At 47.3% G+C, this 21962-nt stretch overlaps 1 protein-coding gene across 1 annotated transcript in view; it reads left to right on the top strand.

The window, feature by feature from the left end:
• LOC137321575 (CUB and sushi domain-containing protein 1-like) overlaps positions 1-21962 on the top strand; it is a 2214006-nt gene that overhangs the window by 2009057 nt on the left and 182987 nt on the right. The window contains exons 45-48 of the mRNA XM_067984007.1: positions 6017-6097; positions 7001-7114; positions 8594-8782; positions 10661-10807. Coding sequence (XP_067840108.1) covers positions 6017-6097; positions 7001-7114; positions 8594-8782; positions 10661-10807 — 531 coding nt within the window. The remainder of the gene's footprint in view (positions 1-6016; positions 6098-7000; positions 7115-8593; positions 8783-10660; positions 10808-21962) is intronic.

Here is a 21962-nt window from a genome sequence, read left to right as displayed (position 1 = left end):
GGGGGATGAAGTCAATGCCAGGCGCACAGCATCATGAACATGGATGCAGTGCAGGAAGAAGTTCAATGCTTTGACATAAGTGGTCAAGGTGAGTGAGGTCAAATGTCAAGTGGAGTCTCCTACCAACTGCACCACTAGTCGCATCCACTGCTCCACACACTACACCCCCCCATGAACCACGTACCAACAAACACTTTCCATCAGTACTCAACTCTTCCAATCAGATGCTTCCTCTCACCCTTATACATTAGCAATTTTGCAAGCCGCCCACCCACAACTCACTGGCCACACACACTGGCAGCTATTCAACCATGACAGGCACATCACCCAGACACACATCCCGCTTTCTTGCAGGAGAAGGTGGCGCATATCAGGAGGCAGCAAGTGGCAGTGGCATTTAGCCCCTCGAGCCTGTTCCGCTATTCAATGAGATCATGGTCGATCTGTGATCTAACTCCATATACCCACCTGAGCCCCATTTCCCTGAATACCCTTGGTTCACAGAAATCTATCAATCTCAGATTTAGAATTCACAATTGAGCGAGCATCAACTGTCGTTTACAGAATAACATTCCAAACTTCTCCCACCCTTTGTAGATGCATTTCCTAACTTCACTCCTGCACGTCCTGGGTCTAAATCATAGAATCAGAGAAAATTTACGTCACAGAAGGAGGCCATTCTACCAATCACTTTAAATCTATGCCCCTGGTTATTGATCCCTCTGCTAAAGGAAATAGATCCTTCCTATCCACTCTATCTAGGCCCCTCATAATTTTATACACCTCAATTAAATCCCTCCTCAGCCTCCTCTGTTTCAATGAAAACAACCCCAGCCTTTCCAATCTTTCCTCATAGTTAAAATTCTCCAGTCCTGACAACATCCTCATATATCTCCTCTGCACCCTCTCTAGTACAATTACATCCTTCCTGTAATGTGGAGACCAGAACTGTACGCAGTTCTCAAGCTGTGGCCTAACTAGTGTTTTATACATTTCCAGCATAACCTCCCTACTCTTATATTCCATGCCTTGGCTAATAAAGGAAAGTATTCCATATGCCGCCTTAACCACCTTATCTACCTGTCCTGCTACCTTCAGGGATCTGTGGACTTTTTAAAAATTCATTCATGGGATGTGGGCGTTGCTGGTGAGGTCAGCATTTATTGCCCATCCCTAATTGCCCTTGAGAAGGTGGTGGTGAGCCGCCTTCTTGAACCGCTGCAGTCCGTGTGGTGAAGGTTCTCCCACAGTGCGGTTGGGAAGGGAATTCCAGGATTTTGAGCCAGCGACGATGAAGGAACGGCAATATATTTCCAAGTCGGGATGGTGTGTGACTTGGAGGGGAACGTGCAGGTGGTGTTGTTCCCATGTGCCTGCTGCCCTTGTCCTTCTAGATGGTAGAGGTCGTGGGTTTGGGAGGTGCTGTCGAAGAAGCCTTGGCGAGTTGCTGCAGTGCATCCTATGGATGGTACACACTGCAGCCACAGTGCACTGGTGGTGAAGGGAGTGAATGTTTATGGTGGTGGATTGGGTGTCAATCAAGCGGGCTGCCTTGTCCTGGATGGTGTCAAGCTTCTTGAGTGTTGTTGGAGCTGCACTCATCCAGGCAAGTGGAGAGTACTCCATCACACTCCTGACTTGTGCCTTGTCGATGGTGGAAAGGCTTTGGGTTGTCAGGATGTGAGTCACTCACCGCAGAATACCCAGCCTCTGACCTGCTCTTGTAGCCACAGTATTTATGTGGCTGGTCCAGTTAAGTTTCTGGTCAATGGTGACCCCAAGGATGTTGATGGTGGGAGATTCGGCGATGGTAATGCCGTTGAATGTCAAGGGGAGGTGGTTAGACTCTGTCTTGTTGGAGATGGTCATTGCCTGGCACTTGCCTGGCACGAATGTTACTTGCCACTTCTGAGCCCAAGCCTGGATGTTGTCCAGGTCTTGCTGCATGCGGGCATGGACTGCTTCATTATTTGAGGAGTTGCGAATGGAACTGAACACTGTGCAATCATCAGCGAACATCCCCATTTCTGACCTAATGATGGAGGGAAGGTCATTGATGAAGCAGCTGAAGATGGTTGGGCCGAGGACACTGCCCTGAGGAACTCCTGCAGCAATGTCCTGGGGCTGAGATGATTGGCCTCCAACAACCACTCCTGCCACTGGAGAGTTTTCCGCCTGATTCCCATTGACTTCAATTTTACTTGGGCTCGTTGGTGCCACACTCGTTCAAATGCTGCCTTGATGTCCAGGGCAGTCACTCTCACCTCACCTCTGGAATTCAGCTCTTTTGTCCATGTTTGGACCAAGACTGTAATGAGGTCTGGAGCCGAGTGGTCCTGGCGGAATCCAAACTGAGCATTGGTGAGCAGGTTATTGGTGAGGAAGTGCCGCTTGATAGCACTGTCGACGACTACTTCCATCACTTTGCTGATGATTGAGAGTAGACTGATGGGGCGGTAATTGGCCGGATTGGATTTGTCCTGCTTTTTGTGGACAGGACATACCTGGTCAATTTTCCACATTGTCGGGTAGATGCCAGTGTTGCAGCTGTACTGGAACAGTTTGGCTAGAGGCGTAGCTAGTTCTGGAGCACAAGTCTTCAGCGCTGCAGCCGGGATGTTGTCGGGGCCCATAGCCTTTGCTGTATCCAGTGCACTCAGCCGTTTCTTGATATCACGTGGAGTGAATTGAATTGGCTGAAGACTGGCTTCTGTGATGGTGGGGATATCGAGAGGAGGCCGAGATCGATCACCCACTCAGTACTTCTGGCTGAAGATAGTTGCAAACGCTTCAGCCATGCACTCCATGGTCCCTCACTTCCTCTACACTCTCAGTATCCTCCCATTTATTGTGTACTCCCTTGCCTTGTTTGCCCTCTCCAAATGCATTACCTCACACTTCTCCGGATTGAATTCCATTTGCCATTTTTCTGCCCATCTGACCAGTCCATTGATATCTTCCTGCAGTCTACAGCTTTCCTCCTCACTATCAACCACGCGGTCAATTTTTGCATCATCTGCAAACTTCTTAATCATGACCCCTACATTCAAGTCCAAATCATTAATATATACCACATAAAGCAAAGGACCTAGTACTGAGCCCTGCGGAACTCCACTGGAAATAGCCTTTCAGTCACAAAAACACCCGTTTACCATGACCCTTTGCTTCCTGCCACTGATCCAATTTTGGATCCAACTTGCCACTCTCCCTTGGATCCCATGGGTTTGTACTTTTTTAACCAGTCTGCCATGTGGGACCTTGTTAAAAGCCTTGCTAAAATCCATGTAGACTACATCAAACGTGCTATCCTCATCGACCCTGCTTGTTACCTCCTCAAAAAATTCAATGAAGTTAGTCAGACACGATCTTCCTTTAACAAATCCATGCTGACTGTCCTTGATTACTCCGTGCCTTTCTAAGTGATGGTTTATCCTGTCCCTCAGAATTGATTCCAATAATTTGCCCACCACAGAGGTTAGACTGACTGGCCTGTAATTACACGGTCTATCCCTTGCTCCCTTTTTAAACAACGGTACAACGTTAGCAGTCCTCCAATCCTCCGGCACCACACCTGTATCCAGTAAGGATTGAAAAATGATGGTCAGAGCCTCCCTTGCTTCTTTTAACTGCCTGGGTTACATTTCGTCCGGGCCTGGTCATTTATCCACTTTCAAAGATGCTAATCCCCTTAATACTTCCTCTTTCCCTATGTTTATCCCATCCAATATTTCACATTCCTCCTCCTTAACTACAATTTCTGCATCGTCCGCCTCTTTTGTGAAGACCAACGCAAAGTATTCATTAAGAATCATACCAACATCTTCCACCTCCACACATAGTTCACCTTTTTGGTCTCTAATAGGCCCTACTCTTTCCTTGGTTATCCTCTTGCTCTTAATGAATTGATAAAACATCTTTGTGTTTTCCTTGATTTTACTTGTCAATATTTTTTCATGCCCTCTCATTGCTTTCCTAATTTCCTTTTTAATTTCATCCCTGCACTTTCTATACTTCTCTAGGCTTTCTGTAATATTGAGTTCTCGGTGTCTGACATCAGCTTTCTTTTTCTGCCTTATCTTACCCTGTATGCTACTTGACATCCAGGGGGCTCTAGATTTGGCAGCCCCACCCTTTTTCTTTGTGGGAACATGTTTACTCTGAAACCCTTGAATGCCTCCTAAATGTTAGGCTATGTCCCCTCGTCCTAGTATTCAAGCATAGGAGACCTCCAAAAACAGTTACAAATGTCTCGGCAGCCAGAAGCAATAATCCAGCCACTAACCTGTAAATACTGCATGATCCCTTTAAATAGCTCTGGTGGAGGTCCTCCAGGCACTCTAAGACACTTTCAGATGGACGTAATTAAGACTATGCGTTGAGTTGAGTGTTAAGTCCCAAAATGGTGTCTATGACTTTAAATCAGCGTTGCACACTAATTGTATCCATTTTCTCCTTTACATGCTTCCGGTGTTCGGCATTTGCGCCTGCGCTAACTCTTATACCAAGATGGCGTCCAGCGCATGTCACGCTGGAAACGTGCGTGCGCAGCCAAGACACCATCTTGGATGTTGGAGAGGCCGTGTTACGCCAAAACAATGGGTGCACTCTGACGGCCCAATTTAGCGCCCGATATCTTCAATCTCCTTCAAACTTACTTTACTCTTCCTGCTCAGTGTCCACGACTGTCCATATAAAGCATCTTGGGATAATGTATAATGTGAAGGATAATAAATGTAAACCGTTAACAACAGAAATTATGCTGCCTTTAATTACATTCATTACATAATGTCCATCTGCACATGTTCACTTTTATTTTCTTATAGGACAGGTGCAGTCAAACCCAAAGTGTGCTGAATTGTAACAGATATGATTATTCAGTTGTTCTACTGTGGGGCCATGCTCACTTGCATTTGAGGCTGTCAAGTTCATTTCTCTCAGGACTCTTACAGCAAGCAGAGGAAGGAAACTTTTATTCCAAACATCTGAGCTGGATTCAAACACTGATGCTCAGAGGTGACCCACAATGTCACCCTGTCCCCAAATCAGCAACCATGTATTTTGATATTCTGTTTGTTTTATATCAGCCATTCTATTAGTGACAGCTATTAAAGTGGCTGGTTTAAATTTTAGAAAGTTATGTACACTTCTCTGGGCCTTTTTGACTTCCTATATGTGGTATATTATTTTATCGCTGCAGTTTGCATTTGTGCTCAGTAAAAACATTTGTATTCTTGTTTTCGAAAAAGATCAATGTCTGGTATTCTATTTAATCTCAGCTCTCCTCCACTCAGATCATTGTCCCTAATATATTGCATGAAATCTTCAACTGTAACATTATCAGCTGTGGCACAGTTGGTAGGACTCTCTGAGTCCAAAGGTTCATGGTTTCATAGCCCCACTCCAGATTCTTGAGCACAAAATCTCGGCTGTCACTCCAGTGTAGAAATTAGGGAGGACGGCACTGTCAGAGGTGCCATCTTTTGGATGAAACGTTAAACCAAGACCCTGCCTGCCCTCTCAGGTGGTTGTAAAAGATCGCATGGCACTTTTCGACGAAGAACAGGGGAGTTCTCCCAGTGTCTGGCTAACATTTATCCCTCAGCCAACATAACTAAAGCAGATGGTCATTTATTTCATTTTTTTCGTGTGGGATCTTGCTGTGCACAAATTGGCTGTCACGTTTCCCTGCAGTCCAACAGTGCTTCAAAAGTACTTAATTGGCTGCGAAACGCCTTGGGACGTCCTGAGGTCATGAAAAGCACTATATAAATGCAGGTTCATTCACTCTTTATTACTGGAAAAATAAAAATCGGCACCAACTGTAATCACCAGCAAACATTGCAAAATATGAGTGAAGTAGAGGTAAATTCAAAATGATGTTGCCAATGATGTTCCGACAAAATTAGAAAATGTTTAATGCGTTAACTTACGTTGGAATTGAATATATTTTAAATAAATCACAGTTAGTTCGCTTAGTTGCTAAACCACATTTATTCAAACCATATTTATTTTCCAGCCTATTGGCTCAAGAAGTGTCAGCCGCCCCCAGTTGTTCCTTTGGCTGCAATACTGACCGAGGATGAAGACTATGAGATCGGTAAGTGCAAGTATCAATGGCTCATTTGTTTCTCAGGTGTTTACTGTACGTTGACTCATAGTTGTTTCCCCAAGTTTGGTTTTCCCATTCGTCTGATGCTGACTGTCTAATTTCCTCAATTACTTTAAGATAGAAAATAAACAGCATATGTAGTGAAGTGAAATCAAATATATTACATTTATCACTGATTTTTCAAATTTTAAATGTTGCTTGAATGTTCTCTGGAGCCAGGGTTCGAAAGGCTTAATGTATTTGCCCAATATATGCCATCTCTGTCTCATAGTCATCTTTAAAAAGAAAATTGTTTGTGGAGAATAGGGCTGGTTTGCTACTTTTTATGAAAAAAAAGTTTGAGAAAAATTCAACAAAAAAAAATTTGACTTGGAAATTTGCTCAGTTTGTATGAAATTGAATTTCTTTTCGAGGAACTGGGCCCAAACTTTGTTAGCCTAGGAGGGTGCTACGAGAGCTTTAGTTAGGCAGGGGGCAGAATTTGGGGCAGGACCCAGTTCCGCAGCATCTGCACCCTTTCTTTGCTGATGAAAAATTCCCAAACCGAGGGCAGATTGGCATTTCGTGCATCCACACCCTACTCTGTGCCGACATCAAAAGAGGCGGGACTGGTAGGATGATGTCACCTGCCAGTCTGGCCAGTTCCCGCCTCACTTGCCTTCCACACAAAGTAAATGGGCAGGGGAGGCGGAATTGGTGAGATTCCTGTGTGGAACTCATTGCTGGTTTCCCAACAGCAATGAGTTCCACAATTGTGCAAATTAGCTGCCGCATTTCCTGCATTGGAACAGTGACTACATTTCAAAAGTACTTTATCGTCTGTAGACTTTGGGACATCATGAGGTCGTGAAAGGCTCTATACAAATGCAAGTTCCTTTTTTCTTTCATCAGGTGACGTTGTCAGGTACCAGTGCCCCCCTGGATTCACGCTAGTTGGCAGTGACCTCATGACTTGCAGACTGTTAGCACAACTGCAGTTTGAAGGGACCCCTCCATCCTGTGAAGGTAAGCGAATACAAATGGAGCTGCAATTTCTTTTCAAAATCAGCTGCAATTTGCCCTTTAAGCAGAAAGAGTAAAGAGGGCAGGACAGTGTGAGGGGGAAAATACACACAGTAAATCAAAGGGCATGAGAAAAAGACCAGCAAAAGATATGGGCAGGGTGTGAATAGTTACCCAGAAAGCAGTTCTGTACATGAACGCACATAGCATAAAAATTAAAACAAGTGAATTAGAAGCACAAATTCAGCTGGAAGGGTATAATGTAGTCGCCATTACAGAGACCTGGCTGCAACATGAGCATGATTGGGAGCTAAATATTCCAGGCTATATGATCTTTAGAGAGGACAGGGAAACTGGGAAAGGAGGGGGAATAGCAATATTGATAAGAGACATAGTTACAGCAGTTATTTCAGCAGGGATTTCAGTGAGGGTGATCAGGTAATGGAAACACTTTGGGTAAAATTAAGGAATGGAGCAGGATGCAAGACTCTGATAAGAATTGTCTACAGACCAACTGATAGTAGTGATGTAGTGGGGGGGATGTCTAAATATCACATCAGGGAAGTATATAGAAAAAGCAATGTGGTTTTAATGCAAGATTTTAATTTTCACATAGATTGGGAGAGGCAGAACAGCTCAAGACGTAAAGGCAATGAATTTCTAAAATGTATTCGGGACAGCTTTCTGGAGCAATGTGTTTTAGAACTGACAAGGGAACAGGCCACACGAGATATATTCATGAGTAATAAACCAGAATTAGATAACAATCGGATGGCAAGGGAGCATCTTGCAAATAGGGACCATAATACGATTGAATTTGATATTAGGTTTGAGAGGGAGAAAGGATAGTCATAAACCAAGGTTTTAAATTAAGTAAGGCAAACTTATCCTTTATCTCAAGGGAGTTGGAATACAAAAGTGAGGAAGTGATGTTTCAGTTATACAGAGAGTTGGTCAGACCCCATCTGGATTACTGCGTTCAGTTTTGGGCACCGCAGTTCAGGAAAGATATACTGGTCTTGGAGTGGGTAAAGCACAGGTTCACCAGAATGATATCAGGCTTAAAGGGGCAAATTAAGAGGACAGGTTACATAGACTTGGTTCCCTTGAGATTAGAAGGTTGAGAGGTGATCTAATCATGGACTTTAAAATGATAAAGAAATTCAATAGGGCAGATAGAGAGAAAGTATTTCCTTTGGTGGGGTAATCCAAAACAAGGCGGTACAATCTTAAAATTAGACCTAGGCCATTTAGGAGTGAAATCAGGAAGCACTTTTTACATAAAGAGAGTTCCACCCTTTCCACCCTCCATGGGAAGAAGCATTCAGTGCCAGGTGAAACTTTGGTACTGTCATTCCTGAGACAAGTGAAACGCAGGTGCAGTTTCAGGTAAAAATGATGGATGTGGTCACCTGAAAGTCTCTTTTTCTCTTCAGTGATTTAGCAATAATCAGATATCCATTTGCTTTTTTATAATTTCAGCACAGTGTCCAGTGAATGAAATCCGCAGAAGCTCATCGGGAGTAATATTAAGTCCAGGTTATCCAGAAAATTATCCTAATTTCCAAACCTGTTCCTGGACAATTAGGGTGGAACCCCGGTACAATATTTCTCTTTACGTGGAGATGTTTCAAAGTGAAAAACAATTCGATGAGCTGAATATATTTGATGGTAAGATACGAACTATAAGCAATTTTTATCAACAGCTATATTAATAAAATAATTTTTATTAAGTGTAACTAAAAATGAGTAATATCTTGAAGCGGTCTGGTAGGACAGGCTGTGGAGTTACTGGCCTAGAAACTCGATGACACGCCGCCCGTTTTACAGTTGTAAAATGGATGCAAAAGCATCAATATGGCGGGCGGCACACGTGCGCAAATTCTGAGCTGGAAGTGCGGCGTTAGCCGTATTGGTGTAGGCATCAAACGAGGCGTCAGGGACCTCACCTGAAAAAGGCATCAGGCACTCTGAAGCTGTAAAACCTGTTTGATGCCCCTGTACCAAATCTGTTTGCCCTGAACGTGGTCTACATGCGGCCTAACCAGCGGCCCTTAAAGGGACCGCTGCAGGCCGCCAGCAAAAAGGTAGGTTTCATAAAATACCTGAATGAGGAGGCGGGACGATCGGGAGTGCTGCTCCCAGCTCCCCTGTGGCTCCAAAAACCGTTGCTGGCTGCCGCACTGCCCCCTCCCGATTGCCACCTCCATTTCCCAATAGGGGTCCCTCCTATCCCGTTCTGTGCCCCCCCCCCCCACATCCCAGGACGTACCTGAGGGGCGCTGTCAGTGGCCCAAAACTGCAATCCTCTTCACCGGCGAGCTGCTGGAGACGCGCAACAGGTATCTGCAGCTCGACGGCCTGATGTAAATGAGGCCCGAGACTCAATATCAGGTGGGCGTGGCGCAAGGAACGCTCCCTGTGCCCAATTCGCGGCGGCAGGGCGGCACGAACCACCGTCTGCCTATTAAAACATTTTTGTTTGAGATCTTGGGACGGCCTGTCACGAACGTCTATTTGCCCCTCTCCCTCTGTTCTCGTCAAGGCAGCAAGATGAAGCATCACTCCATTAAGAGTCACTTGTGTGAGGGAGGGAGGGACTGCTGCTGGTGGATACCATGTCAACTGATCATGGCATGACACTGACGAGAGTCACAGTTGAGATGATGGGATGGGCTGCAGGCAGCTCCTGCAGGAGAATTAAGGGGAAAGCACAGAGGTTGGAGATCAGTTGTTGGTTAGACCTACTGTGTCAAAGCAAAATATTGTTGGCATTAATTCCATTTTTTGTTAAAGTGGATTTGAATGTGGTTGATAGTGTGGAATTTATCTTACTACTTTATGCTTCCATCGCCTGCAAAATATAATAAAACTGAATGGTTTGATAGGGATAAGGTAATGTTTCTTTGAAGGTAGGCATCCACATTTTTACCTGGTGATGGCAATTCAGAGCTGTGCCCTCAAGGAAAACAGTTAATTTACAATTTAGCATGTTTATTTACTAAAATATTAATGTGACAACAATTTTGAAATTAACAGACGCAGTTATTTAACTTTTATTCAAATTGCAAGGGCTCCTCACACACATTAAAACAATTTGCATTCGTTTAACTCAGCCATCGAGCAACACATTTCTGCACATTTCCACCTTTTCTTCGTGCCTTGAGGTAATTTTCAATCTATGTCCAGTAATGGATGATGTTGACAGCACCAGGTATATTACAAATGGTGGGGCTTTCTCACTGGCTTGGGTCACAGTATGCCCTATCCTCCCAGGGCTTGTGAAAGGAATGTGGCAGTGCATTGCTTACATATTTAATTCCTAGCTCTTCACGGAAGCTAAAATGTATATACAATTGAAGTGATATGCGGTGCATGGTGTACAATTGCCAAAAGAGCAAAGCTTTCATCTATTAAGAGATGTACCCTTAATAGTCTAGCAGGAGCTTCGGAACTGTAAGTTGTATTATTTTCAGATTCTTCAGAATTTCTGTGCGACTGACCAAACATATATAAAGCATTCATTCATCGCTGTTTATTATCTAATAGGACCCACGGGCCAAAATCGACTGTTGATTGCTCTCAGTGGAAATCACACTGGACAAATGAATTTTACGAGCACGGGAAGCCAGCTGTATTTACGCTGGTCAACTGATCATGCAACCAGCAAAAGGGGATTCAAAATCCAATACACAGGTGCGGAACTGTAATTTAGTGTCTTACAATTTTATTTTTAGGATTTAAGGTTCTGCTTAAAGTATGTAAATTTATGAGTAGTAACCTGTGATCATATAAAAATACTAAAATATGTCCGGTAAGTGTTCCTGAACCCTTCTGCGCTGCTAGAGTACTGGACCTTTTTTCAAATATCATCAAGTTGAAATATCTTTTCTCGTGTGTAACTTTCTCCTCCCCTCTCCGGAAACTGCTGTTTCACTGCTTGACATGTTCGAGTGTGGGGCATCACACCCAAACCCAGTGCTATCTATGTGTGCACACATTTTCGATCAGAATAGCAATCAGAAACAGGAACCCTGGAAGATTTCCCCCCCTCACCAAACCCGGGGCACTGAGGCTGTTTCTCATCGAGATCAGCTCAGTTTGGAACTTTCCTGGACTTCGCTGCTCAACTTCACACTTGGCAATACGCTTGTCAACCGTTGGGAAATCTTCAAGGGCAATTAGGGATGGGCGATAAATGCCGGCCTCGCCAGCGACGCCCACATCCCATGAACGAATAAAAAAAAAATTGAAATATTTTTTGGCAATAGAGATTTCCAATGTACGCCATGAGTATTAATGAACAACAGACCAGAACTTCCATTTCAAATTATATACCAGTCCAGGAGATTATGTAGACCCTGATTCATATTATAGGATACCTATCTCATTTATGAAGTGATATCTGCCCCAGCCAGAAACAGGTCCAGCTCTTTCTTGAGGAATGCGGCGAATCAGCGTTCACCGCACGAGCCAGCAAACGGTTCCTCGGGTCCACTATTCCCTTGGAAAAGAAGGACCACTTAACGGCCAACCTAGCTCTGCCCTTACACAACTTGTAAGCCTAACCTTTGGTGCTCCTTAACCTATCTACTGAAATAATTGGAGCACACAAACACAATCTAGTCCCTTCAGTATTGTATAAACCTTGATCAAATCGCCCATGAGTCTCCCTGCTCTAAAGTATGTAGACCCAGCTCTTTGAGCATATCTGGGTAACGAAGGTGTTTTAACCTGGGAACTAACCTTGTGGCCCTCCTCTGTCCCCTTTCCAGAGTCTCAATATCCCCCATCTTGTCAGGAGACCAAAACTGGACACTTTATTCTAACTGAGGCCTAATTAAGGTCTTGTACTAGGACAAAATGGTATGTTTTGTTTCATAATGAATTGTCCTTTAAATACAACCTAGAACCCTGTTTGTTTAGCTATAGCTTGATTATGAACCTTTAGAGAGTGATGCACTATAACATCAAGGTCATAGAATCGTACAGCACAAAAGGAGGCCATTTGGCCCATCGTGCTTATGCCGGCTCTTGAAAAGAGCTATCCAAAAGTTCTACTCCTCTGCTCTTTCCCCGTAGCCCTGCAAATTTTGCCTTTTCAAGTATTTATCTAATTCCCTTCCGTAAGTTACTATTGACCACCCTTTCAGGCAACGTATTCCAGATCATAACAACTCTGCATTAAAAAAATTCTCTTCATCGCCCCTCTTATTCTTTTGCCAATTACCTGAAATGTTTGTCCTCTGGTTACTGACCCTCCTGCCAGTGGAAACAGTTTCTCCCTACGTATTCTATCAAAACCGCTCACAATTTTGAACGTCTCTATTAAATCTCCCCTTTATCTTCTCCGCTCCAAGGAGAACAATCCTAGCTTTGAAGTCTCTCTGCACCCTCTCCAAAGCCTTGACATCCTTCCTAAAGCGTGGAACCCAGAATTGTACACAGTACTCCAGCTGAGGCCCAACCAGTGATTGATAAAGGTTTAGCATAACTTCCTTGCTTTTATGACTATATATAAAGCAAAGATGTCTTCCTTGTAGGATGTAACTATATTCAGCATTTGACCTGCCCTCGTGCATAACTCTACACTTTCCCAAGTTAAACATCATTTGCCAAACAAGGGCCCATTCTTCCAACACATCAAGAGGTGGGCATCCTCTACAGTCCTCTAACACGCGCACATATCTTGATATTGCCTGCAAACTTGCGGATCATTCCCACAAAACCGCATCTAAATCGTTAATGAAAATAGTAAAAGCAAAGGTCCTAACACCGATCCCTGCAGGACACCACTGGTACCCAGCCTCCAAACAGATCCAGTCCACTGACTATAACTTTCTGTCCAGGGCATTCAACCAGTTCTCAATCCACCACAGCAGATTAGCACTAATTCCACAAGATTCTATCTTGTAGAGAAGCCTCTTGTGAGGTACCCTATCAAAAGTTTTTGAAAGCCCAGGTAGACACTGTCTACCAGGTGACCCTCATCCACTAACCTAGTAATTTTTTTCAAAAAATGCAATCAAATTCATTAGACATGGCCTTCTATACTGGAACCCATGTTGGGTGTTCCTGATATGGCCTTCTCTATCTCAGTGTTCATACAGGACATCCCTAACGATTGCTTCGAGTATCTTACCCAAAACTAACAAGGTAATTTTAAAAACTATACTTACCTGAATGTGGAGCCGGGAGGATCAGGATTTAAAGAACAAGGCCCCTCACCAGTGGATCACCCCAGGCCCTTTGGATCGTCACTGCTTCCCCCACAAGGATACCACTACCTCACCCCCTCCCCCGCCACCGCTCCCTCCCCCTGGATCACCACCGCTCACCCCCTGCCCCCCCCGGATCGCTACCACTCACCCCCTACCCCCCCGGATCGCCACTGCTCCCTCCCCCCGGATCACCACCACTCACCCCTTCCCCCCGGATCACCACCACTCACCCCCTGCCCCCCGGATCACCACCACTCACCCCCTGCCGCCCCCGGATCGCTACCACTCACCCTCTGCCCCCCCGAATCGCCACCACTCACCCCCTGCCCCCCGAATCACCACCACTGACCCCCTGCCCCCCGAATCACCACCACTCACCGCCTGCCCCCCGGATCACCAGCACTCACCCCCTGCCCCCCCGGATCACCACCACTCACCCCCTACCCCCTGGATCGCCACTGCTCACCCCCTGCCCCCCGGATCACCACCATTCACCCCCTGCCCCCCCGGATCGCCACTGCTCACCCCCTGCCCCCCGGATCACCACCACTCACCCCCTGCCCCCCCGGATCACCACCATTCACCCCCTGCCCCCCTGATCACCACCGCTCACCTCCTGCCCCCCGGATCACCACTGCTCACCCCCTGCCCCCCGGATCACCAACACTCACCTCCTGCCCCCCGGATCACCACCACTCACCTCCTGCCCCCCGGATCACCACTGCTCACCCCCTGCCCCCCGGATCACCACCACTCACCCCCTGCCCCCCCGGATCACCACCGCTCACCCCCTGCCCCCCGGATCACCACCACTCACCTCCTGCCCCCCGGATCACCACCACTCACCCCCTGCCCCCCGGATCACCACCACTCACCCCCTGCCCCCCGGATCACCACCACTCACCCCCTGCCCCCCCGGATCACCACCACTCACCCCCTGCCCCCCGGATCGCCACTGCTCACCCCCTGCCCCCCGGATCACCACCGCTCACCCCCTGCTCCCCGGATCACCACCGCTCACCCCCTGCCCCCCCGGATCACCACCACTCACCCCCTGCCCCCCCGGATCACCACCACTCACCCCCTGCCCCCCGGATCACCACCACTCATCCCCTGCCCCCCCGGATCACCACCACTCACCCCCTGCCCCCTGAATCGCCACCACTCACCCCCTGCCCCCCCGGATCACCACCGCTCACCCCCTGCCCCCCGGATCACCACCGCTCACCCCCTGCTCCCCGGATCACCACCGCTCACCCCCTGCTCCCCCGGATCACCACTGCTCACCCCCTGCCCCCTGAATCGCCACTGCTCACCCCCTGCTCCCTGGATCACCACCGCTCACCCCCTGCCCCCCTGGATCACCACCGCTCACCCCCTGCCCCCCGGATCGCCACTGCTCACCCCCTGCCCCCTGAATCGCCCATGCTCATCCCCTGCCCCCCGGATCACCACCACTCACCCCCTGCCCCCCTGGATCACCACCACTCACCCCCTGCCCCCCTGGATCACCACCGCTCACCCCCTGCCCCCCGGATCGCCACTGCTCACCCCCTGCCCCCTGAATCGCCCATGCTCATCCCCTGCCCCCCGGATCACCACCACTCACCCCCTGCCCCCCCGGATCACCACCACTCACCCCCTGCCCCCCTGGATCACCACCACTCACCCCTTCCCCCCGGATCACCACCACTCACCCCCTGCCCCCTGGATCACCACCACTCACCCCCTGCCCCCTGGATCACCACCACTCACCCCTTCCCCCCGGATCACCACCACTCACCCCCTGCCCCCTGGATCACCACCACTCACCCCTTCCCCCCGGATCACCACCACTCACCCCCTGCCCCCCGAATCACCATCGCTTCCCCCTCGGCCACCACTACCTCCCCACCCTTCCCGGCCACCACTATCTCCCCCTGGCCACCGCTTCTCCCCCAGATACCGCTCACCCCCTGCCCCCCGGATCACCACCGCTACCTCCGCCCTGGTTACCGCTATCGCCCCCCCCCAAGACAACCCACTCGCCCCCTTCCCAACCCGATGGCCCCACTTATCATCCCAATCGGCCGCCTTCCTGACCTGGTTGCCCCTCTTCCGGGTCACCTCACTTCCCCACGATCTTCAATCCCGCTTCACTGACGAGCTGTCCAATACTCTCCGCAGCTCACCCGCTCGATGAAAATGAGGCCCGAGGCCCAATATTGGGTGCACCTCGGGCCCCAACGTACAGGCTCACGGACAGATTTTCTGGGCTACTGACTTTCTGGCTGATTTAAATCCAGTGGCAATGATTTTACTTCGTGTTGGCAAGCCATGTTGTTTTCATTTTATCGCTTTGTTTGCGGCGCACTGTCCCACACGTAATCAGAATTCACAATTTCTAAGATTTGGTACAACCACCACTGCTGATACTTTTAGGATTTTCTTGATTTTTTTTTCCCTAATAGGGAACAGGGATTTTCTGTTATCCTGGCTGCATGGATTCATCTACAAGTGGTTCACTGGCACACCCCTTAGCTTACTAATGCCTTTCAAGGTGTTTGAAAAGTGTACATATTTCATCAACAATGCTGCTTTCCTTCACTTTGTTTACTCCATTATTTTTATTTAGGAACTCTGTTGCTGTCTGTAGACTTAGAAGAGACCCAGCAATGCTCTTCAAAATGTATATTTTATCAGACGCGTCTACTCTTTCTATTGTTCCTTTCAAGTCACTGAGCACCGACAGGTTTATGAGAACCATAGTGAGCTTTTTCTTAGTTTCAGCTTTGAATCAACACTCTGCACAATTTCTGTGAAATGCTGCTCATCAATAATGTTTCTCAGGCAACCAGAATCCATCACAACTTTATTGGCATGTCTTCAATCTACAGTAGAGTTGTCACATCCTTAATTGACACAACAGTTCATCCTTTGTAGAGGGTTGTTTTTCAAACTGGATGCCTGTGTCCAGCGGTGTGCCTCAGGGATCGGTGCTGGGTCCGCTGTTATTTGTTATTTATATTAATGATTTGGATGAGAATTTAGGAGGCATGGTTAGTAAGTTTTCAGATGACACCAAGATTGGTGGCATTGTGGACAGTGAAGAAGGTTATCTAGGATTGCAACGGGATCTTGATAAATTGGGCCAGTGGGCCGATGAATGGCAGATGGAGTTTAATTTAGATAAATGTGAGGTGATGCATTTTGGTAGATCGAATCGGGCCAGGACCTACTCCGTTAATGGTAGGGCGTTGGGGAGAGTTATAGAACAAAGAGATCTGGGAGTACAGATTCATAGCTCCTTGAAAGTGGAGTCACAGGTGGATAGGGTAGTGAAGAAGGCATTCAGCATGCTTGGTTTCATTGGTCAGAACATTGAATGCAGGAGTTGGGATGTCTTGTTGAAGTTGTACAGGGCATTGGTGAGGCCACACTTGGAGTACTGTGTACAGTTCTGGTCACCCTATTATAGAAAGGATATTATTAAACTAGAAAGAGTGCAGAAAAGATTTACTAGGATGCTACCGGGACTTGATGGTTTGACTTACAGGGAGAGGTTAGACAGACTGGGACTTTTTTCCCTGGAGAGCAGGAGGTTAAGGGGTGATCTTATCGAAGTCTATAAAATAATGAGGGGCATAGATAAGGTCGATAGTCAAAATCTTTTCCCAAAGGTAGGGGAGTCTATAACGAGGGGGCATAGATTTAAGGTGAGAGGGGAGAGATACAAAAGGGTCCAGAGGGGCAATTTTTTCACTCAAAGGGTGGTGAGTGTCTGGAACGAGCTGCCAGAGGCAGTAGTAGAGGCGGGTACAATTTTGTCTTTTAAAAAGCATTTGGACAGTTACATGGGTAAGATGGGTATGGAGGGATATGGGCCAAGTGCAGGCAATTGGGACTAGCTTAGTGGTATAAACTGGGCGACATGGACATGTTGGGCCGAAGGGCCTGTTTCCATGTTGTAACTTCTATGATTCTATTCTATGCTTTTCACTTGCACGGAACAGATTTTTCTTGATTCTGAACTACTATCAGTTATGTCCTGTGATAGATTTCTGATTTGGGGAGGTTTTTTTTTGCACTTTTGTTTACTTTTGTAGTTTCATCTCAGTTTCTGGTTCTTTGTCCACTTTGATCCACTGTCTACCCCACGTTTTGTTTGAGCCCAATGAAAGAGGATGTTTTATTTGTGCATAACTGTGCTGTTGTAATCATCACTGTCCCTAGTATTGGTGTCAGAAAATCCTTGTAGCTCCTTCCTATTGTCGTGCAGGAGTAGAACTCTTTCCACTCCAGTTCATAATATTAAAGCCAATTATTGCCTTTCAAACCTTCTGTCGATGAATCACAACTGATATAACATACCAAAAAAAAAGAGGGAGAAAGAACACAGGGAACTACAGATCAGTTAGCCAAACATCAGTAGTAGGGAAAATGCTAGAGTCTATTATAAAGGATGTGATAACAGGACACTTAGAAAATATCAACGGGATTAGACAAAGTCAACATGGATTTATGAAAGGGAAATTGTGTTTGAAAAACCTACTGGAGTTTTTTGAGGATGTAACTGGTAGCTGGTAGGATAGATAAAGGAGAACCAGTGGATGTGGTGTATTTGGATTTTCAGAAGGCCTTTGATAAAATCCCACATAAGAGGTTAGTGTGCAAAATTAAAGCACATGGGATTGGTGGTAATATACTGGCATGGATTGAGAATTGTTTAACAGACAGGAAACAGAGTAGGAATAAATGGGTCTTTTTCAGGGTGGCAGGCAGTGACCAGTGGGGTACCACAGGGATCAGTGCTTGGGCCCCAGCTATTCACAATATATATCAATGATTTGGATGAGGGAACCAAATGTAATATTTCCAAGTTTGCTGACTATACAAAACTAGGTGGGATTATGAGTTGTGAGGAGGATGCAAAGAGGCTTCAAGACGATTTAGACAAGTTGAGTGAGTGGGCAAGTACATGGCAGATGCAGTATAACGTGGATAAATGTGAATTTATCCACTTTGGAAGGAAAAACAGAAATGCAGATTATTATTTAAATGGTGATAGATTGGGAAATGTTGATGTACAAAGGGACCTGGGTGTCTTGTACACCAGGCACTGAAAGCAGTTAGGAAGGCAAATGGCATGTTGGCCTTCATTGCAAGAGGATTAGAGTACAGGAGCAAGGATGTCTTATTGCAGTTATGATGTGGAGATGCCGGTGATGGACTGGGGTGGACAAATGTAAGAAATCTTACAACACCAGGTTATAGTCCAACAATTTTATTTTAAAATCACAAGCTTTCGGAGATTATCTCCTTCGTCAGGTGAGTGAGTGAAAGGTTCTCAAATCGCATATCTTATATTAGGCTGGGACACCATCACACCAATCAAAGGTGTCGTTGGTGTTCAGACAAGTTAGCCGCGGAAAACAGTAGGTCCCAGTATGCTGAATACACATTGTGTCAAATTACACAGACAGAGAGAAAGAGACCCAAAAGGCAGAGAGAAAGAGAGAGAGAGAATATTAAAAACAGATAACTTTTTTTTCCCTTGCTGGTGGGGTTACGTGTAGCGTGACATGAACCCAAGATCCCGGTTGAGGCCGTCCTCATGGGTGCGGAACTTGGCTATCAATTTCTGCTCAACGATTTTGCGTTGTTGTGTGTCTCGAAGGTCGCCTTGGAGAACGCTTACCCGAAGATCGGTGGTTGAATGTCCTTGACTGCTGAAGTGTTCCCCGACTGGAAGGGAACCCTCCTGTCTGGCGATTGTTGCACGGTGTCCGTTCATCCGTTGTCGCGGTGTCTGCATGGTCTCGCCAATGTACCATGCTCCAGGGCATCCTTTCCTGCAACGTATGAGGTAGTCTCTGTCTGTGTAATTTGACACAATGTGTATTCAGCATACTGGGACCTACTGTTTTCCATGGCTAACCTGTCTGAACACCAACGACACCTTTGATTGGTGTGATGGTGTCCCAGCCTAATATAAGATATGCGATTTGAGAACCTTTCACTCACTCACCTGATGAAGGAGATAATCTCCGAAAGCCTGTGATTTTAAAATAAAATTGTTGGACTATAACCTGGTGTTATAAGATTCCTTACATTATTGCAGTTATACAGGGCCTTGGTGAGACCACACCTGGAATATTGTGTGCACTTTTGGTCTCCTTACCTAAGATAGGATATATTTGCCATAGAGGGAGTGCAGCGAAGAATCACCAGACTGATTCCTGGGATGGCGGGACAGTCGTATGAGGAGAGATTGGGTCGACTCGACCTGTATTCGCTCGAATTTAGATGAATGAGAGGGGATCTCATTGAAATCTATAAAATTCTGACAGGGCTGGACAGACTGGATGCAGGATGGATGTTTCCCCTGGCTGGGAGGTCCAGAACGACGGGTCATGGTCTCAGGATACGGGGTAGGACATTTAGAACTGAGATCAGGAGAAATTTCTTCACTCAGAGGGTGGTGAACCTGTGGAATTCGCTACCACAGAAGGCAGTGGAGGCCAAGTCACTGAATATATTTAAGAAGGAGCTAGATAAATTTCCAGACACAAAAGGCATCAAGGGGTATGGAGAGAGAGCGGGAATATGGTATTGAGATAGAGGATCAGCCATGATCATATTGAATGGCGGAGCAGGCTCGAAGGGCCGAATGGCCTACTCCTGCTCCTATTTTCTATGTTTCTAACTGATGACGTATTAGAACTTGCCTCAAATGCCATCGGAAAAGAAATGAAATAGAATTATATACAAATTACAACATGGAAACAGGCTATTCAGCCCAACCACTCCATGTAGGTTTTTATCCTCCACATGAGCAGTAGTGCTAATCCCACGTACCGGTTCTGTTCCCATTCCCCTGTATTCTCCTTTCCTTCAACCACCTATCTAACCTATTCTTAAATGTTGGTATGGTCTCTACTTCAATCACTAACCCTGGTAATGCATTCCGCAGCTTCACAACTCTGTGTAAAAAAAGTTTCCCCGATCTCTGACCTAAATATCTTACGTTTAATCTTATATCTATGCCCTCTTGTTCCAGATCACTCAACCACTGGCAACAGTGGGGTTGAAATTCAACTTCGGCGGGGACACAAAATAGGCGGAAGCGAATCGGCCGCCCATTATACCCCTCGCCCAATTTTCTTTTCCAATGATTTCAACCACAGTCTTTTTCGATCAACTCTGTCCCGTCACCAGCAATCTTACAGACCACCTGTTGTTGCTGCTTTTGCCAATCATTGGGCTTGATTTTGACCCCGGGCTGGGAAGGGAGCAGGGGAGGTCAAATCGCGGATGGGAAACCTGGAAGTACGGGTTTCCCGGACATCCTTATGATCTTTTGTCAGTTTGCCATCCGACTGGACGGCCGATTGACAGGCTGGTCTCAGTCGGATGGGAAAGCAGCCAGGGAGAGCACGTGTTCAGGTAAGTCTTCAGGTAAGTCTTTGATTGTATGGATGGGGCAGGGGGGCATAGGTGGACATGGGGCACTGATGGGCACCGGTGGGCATAGGGGCACTAGTGGGCTTGGGGGCACCGATGGGCATGGGAGTCATGGGGTGGGAGTCAGTCATGGGGGGGGGATTGGGGGGTCAATCACAGGAGGGGGGCATCGGTATTGGGGGTCATCACAGAGGTCCACAATCGTTGGTGGGGAATCGGTGGTCGAGGGCGGGGGTCCGCGATCGTTGTGGGGGGGGGGGTTGGAGATCAGGGGCGGGGGGGTCTGTGATCATTATGGGGGGGGGTCGGAGATCAGGGGCAGGGGTCCGCGATCGTTGTGGGGGGGATCAGAGATCGGGGGCGGGGACCCACGATCGTTGTGGGGGGGATCAGAGATCGGGGGCGGGGACCCGCGATCGTTGTGGGGGGGATCGGAGATCGGGGGCGGGGACCCGCGATCGTTGTGGGGGGGGATCAGAGATCGGGGGCGGGGACCCGCGATCGTTGTTGGGGGGATCGGAGATCGGGGGCGGGGGTCCGCGATCGTTGTCGGGGGGGGATCAGAGATCGGGGGCGGGGACCCGCGATCGTTGTTGGGGGGATCGGAGATCGGGGGCGGGGGTCCGCGATCGTTGTGGAGGTGGGGGGGGGGGGATCAGAGATTGGGAGTGGTGGTCAGCGAAAGTTGGGTGGCCTTTGCAGATAGGCTTGTTGGGGAAAGCACTCCTGCTCCTCAGGGCCCATGAGCAGTGCCAGAAAGGCACTTAGCTGCAGTTTCGGGCCTTCTCGCCACCTTTCATATGGCATGAAGGAGAAGGCCGAGGAATCTCAGACCCCAGGGGTTGAAATTGAAAAATCTGCAAAAATGGAGGCCGGCAACCTCTTTGAAAGATTTTAGTCACCGACCTGCCTCCTGGGCGCGGGTTGGTCGCCGCCCCTCATCCCGTCCCGGTGAAAACCAGAAATGGCGGGTTGGGGGCAGGTCTGAAACGTTGTGATTTTGAATTCCCCCCTGCCCCCTACCCACCCGTTTTTCAATGTTAAAATTGTGCCCATTGTCACCAGTTTTGCACGTGTGGAACAGTGTGCGATGAATAGTTAGTCTCATTTTAAATCATAAGAAATTTTAATGTCTATTTATCGGAGGTGATCGGCCACTTCAAATTTGTCTAACTGTAACTACTCAT

The sequence above is a fragment of the Heptranchias perlo genome, chromosome 5 (assembly GCF_035084215.1).
Source record: "Heptranchias perlo isolate sHepPer1 chromosome 5, sHepPer1.hap1, whole genome shotgun sequence".
NCBI classification, from domain to species: Eukaryota; Metazoa; Chordata; class Chondrichthyes; order Hexanchiformes; family Hexanchidae; genus Heptranchias; species Heptranchias perlo.
Note: the sequence above shows the minus strand (reverse complement) of the source record. Positions and strands in the feature narration are given on the sequence as shown.